Source organism: Haliaeetus albicilla, chromosome 10 (assembly GCF_947461875.1).
Source record: "Haliaeetus albicilla chromosome 10, bHalAlb1.1, whole genome shotgun sequence".
In the NCBI taxonomy this organism is placed as follows: domain Eukaryota; kingdom Metazoa; phylum Chordata; class Aves; order Accipitriformes; family Accipitridae; genus Haliaeetus; species Haliaeetus albicilla.
Window position 1 is genome coordinate 26,463,424 of NC_091492.1, and position 16,537 is coordinate 26,479,960.

Genomic DNA, 16,537 nt, shown 5'->3' on the forward strand with positions numbered 1-16,537 from the left:
TCAGGGTTGCCTGTGGGGAGGGGGCTGTCCGCCAAGCAAGGGGTAGCCACTGGTCCTCAGACTGGTTGGATCCTTTGTGGACATGGGACAGGGATGGGAAATTGGGGACCCCTGAGCAGGAAAGGAGGGTAACCCCCCTGCTCCAGCCCCCCGACCTGTCCCACTGCCCGGCCACGGTCATGCAGCTGGGCAAGCTTGTGCTAATGCAACCAGTGGGAACTGGGACAGCAGTGTCACCGCCAGCCACTGAGACTAGGTGACACAGGGAGCACGCCCACCTCACCAGGACTTCTGGCAGGAGCTTGAACCCTGGACCCAGAGCGACATCCCGCTGCACCCTGCAAGGCGGGGGGCTGAGGAGGGTGGGAAAGAAAGAGCCAGAGGCACAGAAAATTATCAGAAACGTGTATTTTTTTCTTTTTAATAGTAAACCTCTTTACAACAAATATAGTGAAAGAGTTTCCAAACAAAACTCATAAGAATTTTTCATGGTAATTATTATTATTATTATCATCATTTTTTTATATCTTTTTTTTCTTATTGTGGAATATACAATAACGCATCACCATACAGCACAAAAAAAGGAATACTGAAAAAACGAAACAGACGTCTCAACCACGTGCTGCAGTCCCTGGGAAGGAGCCACTGATTGTCAAGGGTGCAGGTCGGGAGCAAGGATGGGAGGGGACGGGGACGGGGTCGATGGCGTCCCCAGGGCTCGGGAGATTCTTGGCCGGACCAGACCCCAAGGGTGCAAATACTCAAGAGAAAGATGGAATTAGTCAAAGATCCCAGTTAAAACTTTACAAGCTCTTGGCGTAAATCCTCCCTCCCCTCTCAATGCTGCTGCTTGGCTTTCGTTGCATCGCACCTGAAGAGCTGGATACGGAGAAGAGGACACCCTGGTCCCCGCGTCCCGTCCACAGGACGAGTGTGACCGTCCCATGGCTGTCCCAATCTGTCACCCATGGGCGCAGAATCCCTTGACTCACACACACGCACACATACACGCACACACACGCACACGTGTGGAGGAGCATCAGGAAAAAAAAAAGAGGTTAAAAATATATATATATATTTATAGATACACAGTTTATCTTTTTTTTTTCCTTTTAAATTGCTTCTCAAAACAATAAATAAAACTACTCAGGGGAAGTGCACGTTCCGTTTTGTTTCTACCTGTGCAGCATCCTGGGGCGGGGGGGGGGAGAAGAGCTGCTTGTGCCGATACAGATGGGCTGAGCTGTGTAGGAGATCCAACTAACCATCATACAGAGAAGTTGGGGAGGGAGTTTATTTTTTTTTTTTTATTTTTAGTGCATCATTTAAAGGGTCTATTCTATTTTACAAAGATTGTTGCAGATACCCCAGAGTTTGCTAACACCTACCTGCTTTACTAGAGCTACAGGGAGCTGGGGGGAGCAAAGGGGATGGGGTAAGACCCAAGACCCAACCCAGAGGCCATCGGTGGGGGACGTGTTTGCCAAGGGGGGGACAGCAGCACAGTCACGATGGTCCCCACCCGTTTCAGCATCCTATTTGCCTGCAAACTGCTTGGAAAGAGCCGTGGGGAGGGGAGTCATGGCCCAAGCTGGGTGACGGGGCCGGGCAGGGGCTGCTTTGCCCCTCGGTCTCAAAGGGAGATGCCGGGAGCCCGCGGGGGTGTCCCAGCATTCGTCCTATGCCAGCGTGTTTCCACCCAGGGAAAGGATGCTCCGTACCACTCTGCGGCATGTTCAAGGCCGGAGAGCGAGGAACTGCACCGGTGTCTACGTCTTGGTGACTTGAGTGGTACCGGTAGGAAAATCCCCCTCTGCAAACTCAAAAGAAATACCTTCTTTTCCCCCCACCACGAAGCTGGTGGTTACCCCACGCCCTGTGGTAAAATGCCGGGGGGCAGCAGCCCACCCCAGCCCAGCGACGCCTTGCATTTCTCTACCTCTCCCAACGGCATCGGGCTGGGGATGTTAGAAAATCCCCAGTTCCCAGAAAACCATCCCAGCCTGCTCTGAAGATGCAACGAGGTGCCCAGTGCAGCCTGAGCCACACCACCCTCTTCTGGCTTAAGGAAAGCATACTTCCAAAAAGGCACAGCTCTTAGAGGACGGAGCTCCAGAGGAATAAACTGGAAAATAAAGGGGGTTTTCCACCCACTGGGGAGGAGAGGGGAGCTGGGACGATCCTGTCCACTCCTCCGAGGTCCCCTATTCCTGCCTGGGGCATAGCAGTGAGCCAGAGCATCCCTGCGCACCAGGTACTTCCCTATTTCCAAGGCTCGCTCCAAGCTATTTCTGGGTGTTGCTGACCTCTCTGGACCCACGGGTGACATGCCAGCACTTTGGGGACCTTTTGCAGAAAAGCATCCCTGGTGCTCAAGCCATTGCCAAGTGGCTGCTCCCAGCCGGGAGCCTGGCAGGGTCCGGGTCTGGGACATGGAAAATTGGGGAGGGATGGGGAAGGGGGTGCACAGGAAGAGCCAAGAGGGTTGAACAAGAAATAGCTGTACAATTCGGCCATGTCCAAAGTCAGTATTATTACAATATACTCTGACAAAAATATAATCTCATTTCATATCAATACAACCAAAAAAACCCAAAAAACAGTTTTCTGTACTGTTACCATTGCTAACATATTGAAACTCGCTATTTACAGTTACAGTAGCCAGGTAAAATACAAGTGAAAGATCAGAGAGAGAGGAGGAGGGGGGAGAAGGGCAGACAGGGGAGATAAAATCTCGGGAGAAAAGGAAAAAATAAAGGGGGAAAGGCCCTCTTACATCCCAAGCATGGCTTCTGGCTTCAGATAGGGAAGGGTGATGGAGGTAGCGAAAACACAATACTCGGTTTATGGGTCTGGTTGAGTTTTTTTGTTGGAAAAAAAAAAAGAAAAAAAAAAAGAAAAGAAAAAAAAAGTGAAGCGAGAGTGGAAGAAGGAAAGGCAGAGTAAAATTATGAGAAAATGGGAAAGCGAAACAAGAGCAAACCTTCAGCTGAAGCCCACAGTTACGGACTCACCTGCAGCCCCATGAGAGGCAGATGGGGATGAATTTTTGCCACTTTGGATGTTCAAAATCCCCGAAACATCCCCAAATTGTGCCCTCAGCCAGAAGGATGGAAGGAGAAGGCAGGATGGTACAGACAAGGCATGGCTGGGAAGATGCCACAAACTCCTTCCCCACCCCAAGGGGATGCTCGCCCTGCTCACCCCTGCCAGAAAGCCGGCAGCGCGGTGGGGATGCTGGGGGGCACCAAGAGCCCCCCGCCCCACAGCCTTGCCCACAGCCCTGCCCACAGCCCCTTCTCTGAATCCCGCACAGGCAATGGCAGTTTGCAGCATTTTCCTTCCCCAGAGCTGGTGACAAACTTTCCAATTCCCCTCAAAAGTGTTGGGGGGGGGGGATTTCCCAACTGAGCAACGTAAGGAGGGAAAAAAAGCACAGGAGCTGGAATTTTCAAGGAAAATGGGGGGGTGAGGGTGGTTGCAAATTTGCTTTTTCCCTGGTTTGCTGAGACTTTTTTGGGGGAGGAAGAGAAAAAGTGAAAAAGGGGGGAAGAAAAGGAAACATTTTTCTTTCTCCTCACTCTGCTTTCCCCCACGGGAGCACACGTGGCCCTTTGTGACCAGCTCTAGTTTTAACACCCCCATCTGCCCTCAGACCCCCAACCCCAGCTCCGGCCCCATACACGTGATGCTGACAAACCCCTTCTCCGAGGGTCTCCCCACCATGACCACAACCCCCCTCCACAGGGCTCAGGGGTGCTCCTTGCACAACCACAACCAGATCTACCCCCCGCCGCCTGTCCTGGCACCAACCCCCCCTCAGCCCCAGCAGCCTTCATCCAAGCTTCCGACGCAGCCAGGCTCTTCGCCATCCCCCCAAAACCGCCCCGTTAGCATGGGGTCAACTCGTCCCCTCGCACCCAACCTGGCACTGGCTCGCTGCCTCTGCAGTGCCCCCCCACTCCTGGAGCGGGTGAGACCGTTGCCATCCATCCATCACCATCCTCAATGCCTGCCTGATGCACCCCGGCAGCCCCCCCCTGGTATTTGAGGTTCGAGGCATCATTTAGGGTTCTGCTCCATCCCCAAATCTCATCCTGGGGTGGGCAGGTGACTTCCCACCCCATCCGGGTGCTACGGCTGCCGGCAGCAGCATCACCCGAGCCAGACCCCACCACCTCCTTCCATCCTCCTTCTCCTCCTCTCTGCACCAGCCAGGGCCAAAACCCCAGTTATCCTGGCACATGACGGCGGCAGAGACCTCACCGACTCGCCGTGTCCCCCCGGCACATGGACGTACCCTTTATTCTGCATTTGCACACACGCACCCCCCCCCGCCCCGTAACACTGCTCTCTCCAGCATCGTCCCATCGAGGGACACCATGGATCTGGCCAGCCCCGTCCCCACCACCGCCGGCACAAACACCCCCAAAACTAACCGGCCTCAACTCTGCCAAATCCTGGGAAAGACCAGCCTTCCCGGGATGGGGGGGGTCACAGCCACCCCCTCAACGCCAGCATCGCGGCCGCATCCACCAGTGCCAGCCCCGCGTCCCCCCCAAAAGCAGCCACACCGGCGTTGGGCTCCCGCATCCCAATCGCTCCGTGGGGACCAGAGGAGTCCTGGAGCAACCGGAGGGAGAAGAGGGGGCTGATGCCAGCAGAGGCTGGAGTGGGGGGGTCTGCACCGTTCGGCGGCCGGCCCCGGAGTGCAAACCACCCCGGCTTACCTCTGGATCCGGCCCGCGGCGTTGAGCCCCGGCGTGCGCGTGTTCGAGGGATCCACAGAGATTTCAAGAAGGTAAAGATCAGAAACAGACTTTGGTAAGTAACCACACTTTTAGAAAGTAATATATCATTTTTGAAACATATCAGTGCATACTTCTTATATGAAAATATACACAATTGTATTTCATTCTCCAAAAAAGGAACAATTAAAAACAAAAGCAAACTAGCCCAAACACAATATATTAGCTGTTTTTTTGTTGGGTTTTTTTTTGTTTTGTTTTTTTTTTTTTTCTTGTTGTTGTCATCCTTTAAAATTTTTAACGCTACACTTTGTTCAGGTTACACTTTTTTTGTCTTTTTTTTTTTTTTGTAAATGTTTTTTTTTTCTTCATGCATTTTACACCTTTATAGCCTTTGAGAATAAATAAGCTCCATTTTGCTTCCACATCTCTAAAAACTGCAGCATTTTAACTATTGTCATTTAAATCGTGCAATTTTTTTTGCAACACCCCTTTTTAAAAAATGGAAAATATATATATATTTTAAAACTAAACCCTATACAACGCAAAAATTCCAAATAAAAAAAAAATTATACACAATTGTAACTGTCAACAGTACAGATGAGCACGAGAAATAAAATTAGATCAGAAACGTATTTATAGAAGCACAAAGGAGGGTGTTGGTTTCTTAGATTGTCATTCTTCTCGTTGTCTTTTGAAAATTAGGAGGAGTTTACTGGATACTACAGTCTGGGGGGGGAAATAAAGAATAATGACCCGGACAAAAAAACAAACAAACAAAAAAAACAACAAACCCCAAGCCCCCAACAAAATAAAGACCCCCGACAAACCAACCCCCAAAACCATTTCACCGCGACGGTGAAGCTAATGCCGTATCCGACCCGGGGCATCCCCACTTTTCCCACGAGCCGTACTTGCCCGTGGCACCAGCCCAGGGGATCGTCGAGTCCCACCGCCGCGCTGCTGTGGATCCGCTCTGGAAGGTCACGGCATGGCACGGTGCCAAACCACTCGCACTTTCCCCTCCAGGTAGGTCTAAACCTGCATCTCTACGTAACCCAGAGCGTTTCTATGTCTTGGATTTTGTTTTTTCCAGGCTCTCAGCTTCAAGGTAGAAGTGTGAACTTGGGAGTCAGGGCATGAAGTTAATGAGCAAAAATGTTTTTTGGTTTCCCTCCCCCCGCCTCGGGGTTGCTCCGCACCGATGCTCCAGCGGCAGGGACAGCGTCGAGTGTCGGGGCGGCTCTTCGCCGTCTCCTCCCCGCCAGGGTCTCCGGAGCAAGCCGCTCTGCCGGCACCTCCTGCCGCGCCGCTCCCCAGCAGAGGAGAAACTGTTTGGTTGGGTTTATTTTCTTTTTGTGAAGAAAAAAAAATATAAAATGAGACCAATGAGAGGTCGTTAATCCCACCTAATTTCCAAAGCAAGGCCGTGCAAAGAGCTCAGGTGCGTGTCCGGTACGCCCAGCATCGCCGGGTCGAGGGGGGATCAGCGTGGGCGAGGAGGACCACGGTCTGCAGCGTCTCTCCCGCTTCCCGTATGGACAAACGGAGGCGGAGGGAGGGAGATCCGCTTCTGTCGCCGATGCCACGCCGGTATTTTGGAGGTGAGATCCGAGCATCTCCCCAGCACACGGCGGTACCCACTGGGTACAGCTCGGGGAAGGGGAGACAGGGGGGGTTTAACCACACAAAACCTGCCAGGAGCCCTCCCCAATGCTGCGGGATTCCCACCACCTGCCTGGGGCCCTCCGGAGCGTGGGAACAGGAGAGGGCATTAAAATTTATCATTCAAAAAAAAAATCATCATCACCATTGGGAAAAACTTTTCTGGCAGCAATTTGATATTGCAAAGATTTGTATGGGGAAATTTTAGCCAGCCCATCTCTTGGGGCCTCATTCCCGCAGGCAGGGATTTCAGGGCACGGTGCTCGCCCCGGGCTTCGGTGAGATGCGGATAACCGGGCAAGGCTCGGCGTGAGCCGGCACTGCAGCGCATCAGCTCATCGGTGGCTCTGGCAGGTCAGTCCCGGGCTGAGCATCGGCCACCCTAGTCCCTCTGCTGGGTCTCCGCATCCGAACTGGTTTCATCACTGGGGAGAGGAGGAAAAGTCAGGGTAGACATTAGCTCAGAAGGGACGTGCTGGGAGATGTACTGCGAGGCTCTTTTTAGCCAGCAGCTTGTGCCCTGTTGTGCCTGACCGGGCAGGACATGGCCACATTTTCCCTCTTTGGCCATCATTTCTCAAAGCTATTAATTTTCACCCAATTTTTGGAGGATTTCCTCTCCTCCTCCAGCCACTCGCTTTAAGTTGCCCCTGTTTGTTTCAATAATAATAATTTTTTTCTAAATTGTTTTTCCAATTAGAAACTTTGGGAAAAACGCTTGGTTAGAAAAAGTTTATAAAAAAACCATAAATTTGCTTCTAGTTTTGCCATCATCCCAGCACATCTTTATGCAACACGACTCATTTCAGCAGGCTGAGCTGGACACTGGATGCTTGGTGGAGGGCACTAGGAGAGCTACAAATCCAACCGTGACTTTTTGCTCCTCTCTCTTTGCACCGACTTCAGGGGGGATGCTGGCCCCAAAGCAGCTCCCGGCTTCTCCACAGCCCCCGGAGCCCATCCAGGCTCCGGCCGCTGAAGGAGCTGTTTGGCAAAGGTGGCATCCAGGCAGGTTTTGTGCCGGTTTGGTGAACGTGACCCCAGGGGTGAAGCGGGGCCAGGGCTGTCCCCGCGCAGGCGGTGCAAGGGTGACAAGGCGGCAGGCTGGGATGGAGACGGGGGACCGGCATCCCAGAGAAGAGCATCTGCAGGGAGAAAGCCCATCCCTAAAAGCCTACGCCAGCCAGAAATGGTTCTTTCTCCTCCAAACCCTCAAGCCCTGAGCTGGCTGCTGCATTTTGGGGTCAGGGCACTGCTGCCTGTCCCTGGAAAACTGCCAGAGGAAGCACCAACACGAGGAGATTCCTTGGGTTTTCCTCCTTTTTCCTTCCACTAAATCACTCCGTCAAGACTTCGGCAGATTTTCCGCACAGCTCACCTTCACCTTTTGAGGCCTAGAAACCTTCAGGCAAAATCCCAAAGGATAATTATTTCAGTTGCATCCTTCAATAAAAATCATTTATTCCTATTTTTTTAATCTAAAGCTTTGGCCCATGGGGAATGGGAATGCATTTTTAAAATGCATTTACAAATTTTGTTTGGTAAAACCTGCAATTTTCTTTAAAAGCAGCAATAACGCATCCGTCCTCTTCAAACACGCTGCGCCCAGGCAGAGGCAAGATTTTCCCCTCTGCAGGTTAACTGCAGTTTTAAAATGACTGTGGCCAGAAATAGTGGGAGTTCCCTTATCTGCCCAAAAGGATCCTCTCTGCACCTATTTTTCATGCAACAGGATTAAGCCTTAAAAATCTGCCTCTTATTTCCCCGACACACCACACCTTTATGGGACCCAGGCAGCACAAGCAGGCTGCAGATGCATCTGCACCGCATTTAATATTGAAGCTGGGCTCTCCGTGCCACCCCCAGCCAATGCCAGCCTGCCTTCCCAAAGGGTTTAGGAAAATAGGTTTAGGAAAACCCTTTTTTAGGAAAACCGGCACCTGCCAAAGCCTTTCAACCTTTCTGAGAGCTGGATCGTGTCTGAACTGTCCCTCCCTGCACGTGGACCTGGGAGAGCCCAGGCGCTGCTCGAAGGCGCGTTTCAGGGATGCTCTGTGCCCCGTCTCCCCTCAGATCCTGTCCTGCTGCAGGCGCTCTTCTCTAGGGATACGGTCCGACCTCCCAGGGAGGGGGGGACATACCAACATCCCCGGGGTCTCACTGGTCAGCGGGCACTGACTGCCGCCTGGTTCGCCTGTCTGCACCGGCTCATGGGGATGAGCATCGCCAGGGACTGCTTTTTTCGATGAGGACGCAGGTATTTAATTTCCACTCCCCCCCACCTTCCCCACATGCCTGGCTATTCCCGAGCCTGCTGCCCCCGGCCGAAGAGCGCCTTATGTACTGCGTGCATCGCCTGCTGCGCTAGAATGAATGCCTACAAAATCCTAAAGCTATTTCTCAGGCAGTTTATGATAATTTCCCCCCACCCCACCCCAGTAGCCCATTTTGCCCCTGCACCCCCCACCCCCCCCAACCCTCCCATCCCCTCCCCATGGCCCCGCTGCGAGCCGGCGACACTCCCAGGGACGGCGGGGACCCGTTATGTGACCCAGGTATCCAACCGCATACGCTTTACAGAGGGGCTTTCCCCCTCGGGCTCGCTGGTGGGTCGCAGGAGGCCCAGGGATGAGCCGAAATCGGGGCGGGCAGGATCGTCCCGCTCGCTGCTGCCTTCATAGGAGCTGGTGTTGCTGCTGAGGCTGTCGACGGGCGAGCGGCCGGTGGGCTCGTGCCGGGGCTGGTGGGGGAAGGTGCTGAGCGGGGTAGCAGTGTTTCTTTCCCGGTTGGGCGAGACGGGTTCCGACTTGATGCTGATGTTGGGGTTGGTGTTGACAGTCAAAGTGGTGGTGTGGGACAAGTGACTCCCTTGTCTGGGTGGCCGGAAGGCAGGGGGATGAGGTTGGGAGAGGAGGAGGAGGAGGAGGAGGAGAGCAGGAGGGGAGGAAGGGGGAGAAACAGATGGAGGAGGAGATAACGGGAAGTCTCTCATTATTCATCTTTTCAGTGGCCTTTTACCCTCCAATCCACAGAATGCACAACCCACAGACCCCACAGCTGAATGAATCCAGAATTATGAATCTGGATTAGATTATGAATCTGAATTAGATTATGAATCTGGATTCATAATTAGAATTATGAATTACTATGACTCCAGAATTCCTAATCTGCACACTCACCATGACACATCACTGCTGCACCAGGATGAGACCCTGCACAACCCCTGCGGGCAGCATCTCTCCTCCACCAGCACCCCACGACTCAGCCCCGATCCCACCTGCCGGCCCCACAGCAGCCACTCAAACGCGTGGAGGAGAGGGACAGGCTGAGACACCCCTGTCTCGCTCTACCCCAGCATCCCCCGTGGGCTGCACAAATCTGGCGGAGGGGTCTGACGGGTGGTTTTCCTCCAAGCCGGGAACCTCTACAGCCTCTTCACTACATCCCGAAACTCCATCCAGGCTTGCCACACGTCCTGCAGCCCCGCTGGCGCAGGAGGTCCAGGCAGCTGCTGGGGAAGCTGCTACCTGCCCTGCCTGGAAAACGTGCTCCAGGCAGTGGAGAAACGCACTGAACTCCCTGTGCAAAAGCCTGGTGCCTCCATACATCCGCCTGGTACTTCACGCTGGAGATGTCAGAGTCTTACTCCTAAGCTGGCTTTGGGGCAAAGTCACTGAATCCTCCTCTTCAATTCTTGCCTCTTTTTGTCCCACGGTCTTAGTGTGATCATAGGCAAGTGGCTTAAATCTTTATTTTGACTAAGATACTCTGAAAAAGGTCTGTGTGTGGAAGCTTTATTCCAGCCTAAAAGTGGATCCACTTCAGAAAACCTGCTCCAATATGCAAGTGCACGTATTTTTTTTCCCTGGAGTAAAGCAATTCATTTTCAGTATTAAAAGCTACCCTCTTTCTACACTAGCGGGACCACTATTTCCAGACATCTTATTCTGTAACGACCACCCCATTTAACTCTGGCTCTTGCTGGATCTCAGCTCCCCAGCCGTGAGTTGAAGAGACCAATCCTGCTGTGGAGAGACAGCAAGAAGCAGCTCTCAGAGAGCATCCATCACCTAGCACACTGCTGCCCTGATCTCATCGGGGGACTCCAGGCTCACTCCTATGACAGTGGTAGGGACAGGATTCCCAAACCTCACAACCTGGCTGGTCTGGCTCTTCCTGCAGCTGTGGGCACGTTTACTCCTGCCTCCTAGAAGCACAGCGTCATTGCCGGGGCTCTGCAGTGGGAGGCTGACAATAACCCAACGGAGGAGTCGCAGCTCGGATTCTGCAGGTTTGGCACTTTGGAGGAATTCCCTGTTTCCCTCTTTCCTTTGACAACATCAACCGACTGGCCCCTGGTATCCATTTCACTTACATTAAATTTCCTAGTGATACAGGAACCAGGTGCTGTTGCTGCTGCTGTTGCTGCTGCTGCTGCTGCTGCTGCTGTTGCTGCTGCTGTTGCTGCTGCTGCTGTTGCTGCTGTTGTTGCTGCTGCTGCTGCTGCTGCTGCTGTTGCTGCTGTTGCTGCTGTTGCTGCTGCCAAGCAGAGATGTTGCCGAGGGACAGCCCACCAGGTGAGCTGAACGCTGGCAGTGAAGACAACTCGGCGCTTGTCAGTTGATAATCTGGAAAGGAAAGAGCCCTTCAGTCATTTCCATGTCAAACCAACTCCGACTGAGCCCTGAGCGCTGCAAGGAGACGGAGACCCGCTCAACAGACCACAACAACTTTGAGATTAGCCACTATTGCCATGAGCTGCACAGGGATGCCACTCAGAGGGACACATCTCTTGGGAGTCATAGGTTGGTTTGGGTTGGAAGGGACCTTTAAAGGTCACCTAGTCCGACCCCCCCCGCCACGAGCGGGGACATCTCCCACTCGGTCAGGTTGCTCAGAGCCCCGTCCAGCCCGACCTCGAATGTCTCCAGCGATGGGGCATCGCCCACCTCTCTGGGCACCCTGGGCCAGCGCCTCACCACCCGCAGCGTAAAAAATATCTTCCTGACATCTGGTCGTCTTCTACCTTCAAGGCATGAGCTGCTAACAGGACCCCCCCCACACACACTTACCATCGTCCCCCCAAAATCACAGCAACAGCAAACACAGCCCCGCAGTGCCAAGCCCACCCAGGACGGACCGTGGGGCGTGAAACCCCCCCCACCCCCCCCAGGCCACCTTCCGCCGGAGGCCGGCCGGCTTTCAAACGCCAAGCCCCGGGAGGTGCTGACCCCCCCTCGCCCCCCCCGGTGCGCGGCCCGTCCCCGTGCGCCACCAGGGGGCGCTCTCCGCCCGCCGCCGCCCCCCCCCGGTGCCCCCCCCACCCCCCCTCCTTGCCTGGGAAGGGGAGGGGGATGCTCTTCCCACGCACGACTCCGGGAGCATCCCAAACCCCGGCCGAGTATCCCAACCCCCGGGGGGGGTAATTTTACAAAAGGTGGGAAAACCTGCGGCGACGCAGCGTGGAGCAAAGGGGCGGGGGGGGCGACTGCTCTTCCTGGAGATGGTCAAACCCTTGGTCAAGCACGTCTGCATCTGATACAGAGAACCCACGGTCCCCAAGCGTTTATCCCAAGCTCCCCTCCCTCCCCCTTTCTCGCCAGCGTTACGGGTGTCTTGTGGTTTCAGCCCAGCCCACCCCACCCCAGCGGGGCCAAACCCGCCTGCAGCAGCGCAACACAAAGAAGTGGCTGCAAAAGCGCTGAACCGCTGCCAAAGCCACCGGGCTGATTGGAGGCACACCCTACAGAAAGTCCCAGGACTGGGTTTTTTTGTCTTGCGTGGTTCTTTACACGCCTCCCCCCGACCCCGCCGCCACCACCAGCCGTTCTGGTTTAGGAGCTCCTGACACCCACTGGTTACGACAGCCGCCTCCGCAGCTAACGCCGAGAGCTTGAACCGGAGCCATCCCGTATCTCAAAGCTGTGAACGGTCAGGTTTGACTTAATCAGGCTGCAGAGCGAGCACGGGAAAGGACACGCAACCCTGGCCAGCGGGAAGCTCAACGCGACCTCACCGGCCTGAAATCGAGACAATTCCCACCCAATGAATAGGTTAGCCTTGCAAAGAACAAGTGGCAACAGCCCAGGTTTGGAGTTTGCTCAGGGCATCTGTACCCTACAGCCATCTACGGGATGATAACCCCTGCGATATCTCTAGCAAACACCCCAGCCACAGACACCGAAGGCGCCCGAGTGGGAACACTTCTCTGCTTGTGGTCATCTGCAAGAGAAAAATAAATACAGAAAGCTGAAATTCAGCTCCCCCCCCCACCCCTCCGCCCTCAGTGGTAGCAGCACAGGGCTCAATTAAAACCTATTTTGGGGACTTTGGCTGCACATAGGCTGGCTGGTGGACCACACGGCCAACGATTTCCACGCAGGGAGAGGAGCCTACTCGTCACGCACAAACAGGCATCTTCTGGGCTACACCTACTAATTAGGAGAGGGAGTTCCCTCCACGCCTATTCTGGGTTCTTCCAGACAAGCAGCTTTTTACATTTTTGCAAACTTTTCTCTGAGCAAATGCCAAAGTGAGTTACGCAGGAAACCAGCAAGTTCTTAAAGTCTTCATGGAGGTTTGACAGGTCGCAGATGAACAACGCCTTCGGTCAGGCAAGTGCGCCGTAACCGTCGCCTCGGGCCAGCTCGACCCCCACCAGCCGGAATCTGATGTGCCTACGAGCAGGCTGGTTTGCATTCTTCCCAAACTTTTGGGGGCCTGACGCTCATTTTCATTAAGCCCTTATTACAACATCACCCAGAGCTCTCAAAAGCCTGGAGATGGGCGTAGCCGTAATTAGCATCCACTTAAAAGCACCTTCACTCTGCCAGCACAGTGCAATGGGCTATAGCGTGACAGAATCATGCCCTCACAGCCCTCCCTGGATATGACAGTGAGTTCTCATTATATACCTAATGAGTTTCCCCCTGATTTTAATCCTGTGAAACTACTTGGACTTGACCACGTCTTGCGGCAGCGAGTTCCACGAGCGATGATGCAGCTGCTCGGGCAGAACCAGGCGTGTGCTTGCAGCAGCACATTTCCCTCTCATATAAAATTATCCATCGGAAGGCTCTTATCCGGGCTGTGTGCTCTTACCTGTGTTGTACGCTGTGGGCATGGCAGAGAAAGGCAGCCCCTGCGTCAGCAAACTCGGAGTAGCCACAGAAACAACCGGTGTGGTTAAAGAGTGAGTTGCTTGGGAGACACCTAACCGCTGCGTATTCTGCTGGGGAAGCAAACGGGAGAGGGAGTTACAACCCAAATGCATTTTACTCTGTTGTCCTCGTGGGTTATGGCCCCCCAAAACCTCGGTCTGCAGCTGCCCCCCGGGCATGCACCAGCCTTTGAAGTGGACAAGGCCGATCACGGAGACTCTGGCCATTGCTCATTGCAACAAAGCAAAGTGCAAGCCACACCAGTTACAGACGTTTAGGACCCTTGTGACATTCATCTGCAGGTCACTTGGCATTGGCCTTGGATCACCTTTCTGCACAGGGCTGGGCTTCACCCACAAGGACCAGCAACATCCCTGCCTGCATGGAGGGGGATGAACAGTGGGATGCCTCAGTCTGTATTCCTTCTGACGTAAAAAAGAAGAGTCACTATTTTCCAGAGGATGCATATAAGGTTTGCTGTGCTACTCAGGGAGTGAGATAAAGGTACCAAACCAAAGCAGGACTGGCTAACGCAGCGCAGAGCTGACACATCCTCCTCCCTGCAGCACTGGTGTCCAAAAATGAGCCTCCTGCCTCTAAGGCAAGCTGAAGATGCTGAGCGTCGCTCTCAGGATTTTAAAAGCACTCCGGCATCCTTAAACTTGAAGTCCAGTGCTCAGCAACCTGCCGGTGCGGTGCCCTCAGGAGGTTTGGGTGACTCAGGCATTAGCAGGTCCACTATGGAAAAATTCTGCCCTTGGACCGGTGCATGCTAGCCTCCCTCCGTGGTTTTCCAGGCAGTTACGTGGGCAGATCTACGGGTCAGATTCAGCCCTGTTTACAAGGCAGATAATCTAGGCTGTCTCTGCTGATCTGATTTAAATCAGACTCAAGAGGCTTGACTCTAATCTGAAGCACCCCGGCACACGTCACCCTGCGAAGACTGGGGCAGTGCCCAGCTTAAATCACGCCTGGCACGAGGCTGGCTGCATCCCCAGGGAGCCTTCCTCCTGGCTTGCTGCGAGGTGCCGAGGGCTCCCAGGACATTTTAGGGCTGGGCATAGGACCCTGCCATGATTCACGGCCATGCAGACCTCCCCTGGGATAAGGCTGGAGGCTAAAACCCCCTGCCCTTGCCACCTCATGAGGGTGACAGCACCCCAGTGTGCTGGATTTGCAGCGCCCTGCGCCCACATGCTGCCCAGCCCGCAGGTCCCTCCCCACCACCCAGGGAAGGCGATTACCAGGGCTCTAATTGCTAAAGCCTTGGGGCTGTAGGAGCAGGTTTTCCTGGCGTGCATCCTGCTGGCAACTGCCCACTGCTCGCTGGTTAAGGATGCTGCAGAGAAATGCCTTCACGGTGGGCAGGATTCAGCCCCGTCCCTCTCTTGCCTGCACCAGACCCTGAGCCAGCCCAGCAGGATGCGACCCACAGCCCCATCCCCTCCGTCCCCTGGCAGCCTTACACCAGGGTTCTACGGCTTTCCCAGGAAAGCGCCGGCATTGGAACGAGTCCGGCCGTGCCGGAGGGCTGGGGCAGTGGGACGCTCTGGGAATGGGGCAGCAGCCACCCCTGTTACACCACGAGGAGAGGGCTGGGGATGTCAGACCCGGCTGCACTGCAGGAAGCACCCAAATTTACATCCCGATTCATGCAGGTAGGAGGTGCTGAAGTGTGCAAGCTGCCCCCCCCCCACCCCGTGCCACTCACACCACCGTGCACCTTGCAAAACGCTCCCGGTTGCAAACTGCCATTCGGGCTCGTGACAAAACCATGCAGGCATGCTCCCAGGTGAGCTCGCTTCTCGCCGTAGGCTTGGTGAACGGATCCTGCTCTACCCTTTGGATCAGGGAAGTCTAGAGAAATGGGGGGACGCCTTTCTGAACCCACTAAAAGAGCAGACAGTGTTTGGAGCCTAAAGCTGCCGGGAGCTAACCCTAAGGGTGGGCAGGGGCTGAGCCCATGGGCAAAGGGTTAAGGGCAGCGGGGCAGGTCTCAGTGGAGGGGCAGCTGATTCATCCGGCTGCCTGTGTGTAAAGAGGTGGGAGTTGCCTTTTAGAGAGAAGATCTGGTGTGTAGGTTGAGCAATATGGAGGGAGCAAATCTGGGGAGAAGGTTAGCAGAGCAAGGGGGGTGGGGGGGCATCTGCACCAGGCGGGATGAATCCGCAGAGCAGGCGAGACAGGGCTCTGCTTTCCCCTTCCCGATCCAGCTGTGCTGAGGTCCCTGTGTGTGTGTCCCCACTCCCAGATTTCATCACCCTCCACCTCCCGGCTGCCAGCTCAGCTTGGGCGAGGACTGTACTTCACTTCAGGCAAAAATCAGCTGGGTTAGCTCAGACTAACAATTAAAACTGTTAATGCCAACCCGGCTGATTTTTGCCTAAAGCAAGCTGCTCCACCAGCTCGGAGACAGGCAATGCCCTCTGGCAGCGGGAACCGTGATGAGCAGATGGGGAGGCGGGTGGTGACTGTTTTCTCTCTGCAGATGGGGAAACTGAGGCACAGAGCTGCTGGGAGGGGGCCATTAAGCAAGAAGGGTTTTAGGGCATGGAGAGGGGCAGAATTCAAGTCTGCCAAAGCCCTGGCCAATCTTTTCCCTGGCCAAGAGTCTCCTTGCAGGCTGCGAGAGGTATTGGCTTACTCCTGTGTTTTTGGAGAGCTTTTCCCTGGCTGCGTTAGCTGCATCCTACAGCGGCTCTTGCCCTTTCCTCACTGCGCTGACCTGTCGCCCATCTGCCCTGCACCAGAATAGCAACAGAACAGGATGAATCATTGCCACAAACAAGGTGGTGTTCACTTTGCTGGCGGGCAGAGGAGGGGAGAAAAGCCATAAAAATAACATGGAAAACTGCCCCTGTGCACAAAGGAGGTTTAGGGAGTGCACTAGCCAGCCAGTGGATTTACACAGGCTTTAAATAATATCCTTAATATGGGAAGAGCCCGATTTACTCCCTATCTCTC

General features: G+C 54.3%; 1 protein-coding gene across 23 annotated transcripts in view; it reads right to left on the reverse strand.

Annotated features, from left to right (window-relative positions):
- Positions 1-393: 393 nt before the first annotated feature.
- MEF2D (myocyte enhancer factor 2D) overlaps positions 394-16,537 on the reverse strand; it is a 103,341-nt gene continuing 87,197 nt past the window's right edge. For 20 of the 23 annotated variants that reach the window (XM_069795580.1, XM_069795588.1, XM_069795598.1 and 17 more), the window contains 3 exons: positions 13,515-13,644; positions 10,789-11,041; positions 394-9,286 (listed from right to left, as the gene is read on the reverse strand). In XM_069795580.1, the coding sequence (XP_069651681.1) occupies positions 8,956-9,286; positions 10,789-11,041; positions 13,515-13,644 (714 nt within the window). In that variant the 3' untranslated portion in view covers positions 394-8,955. The remainder of the gene's footprint in view (positions 9,287-10,788; positions 11,042-13,514; positions 13,645-16,537) is intronic. The other 3 variants (XM_069795599.1, XM_069795601.1, XM_069795597.1) reach the window with 1 other exon arrangement.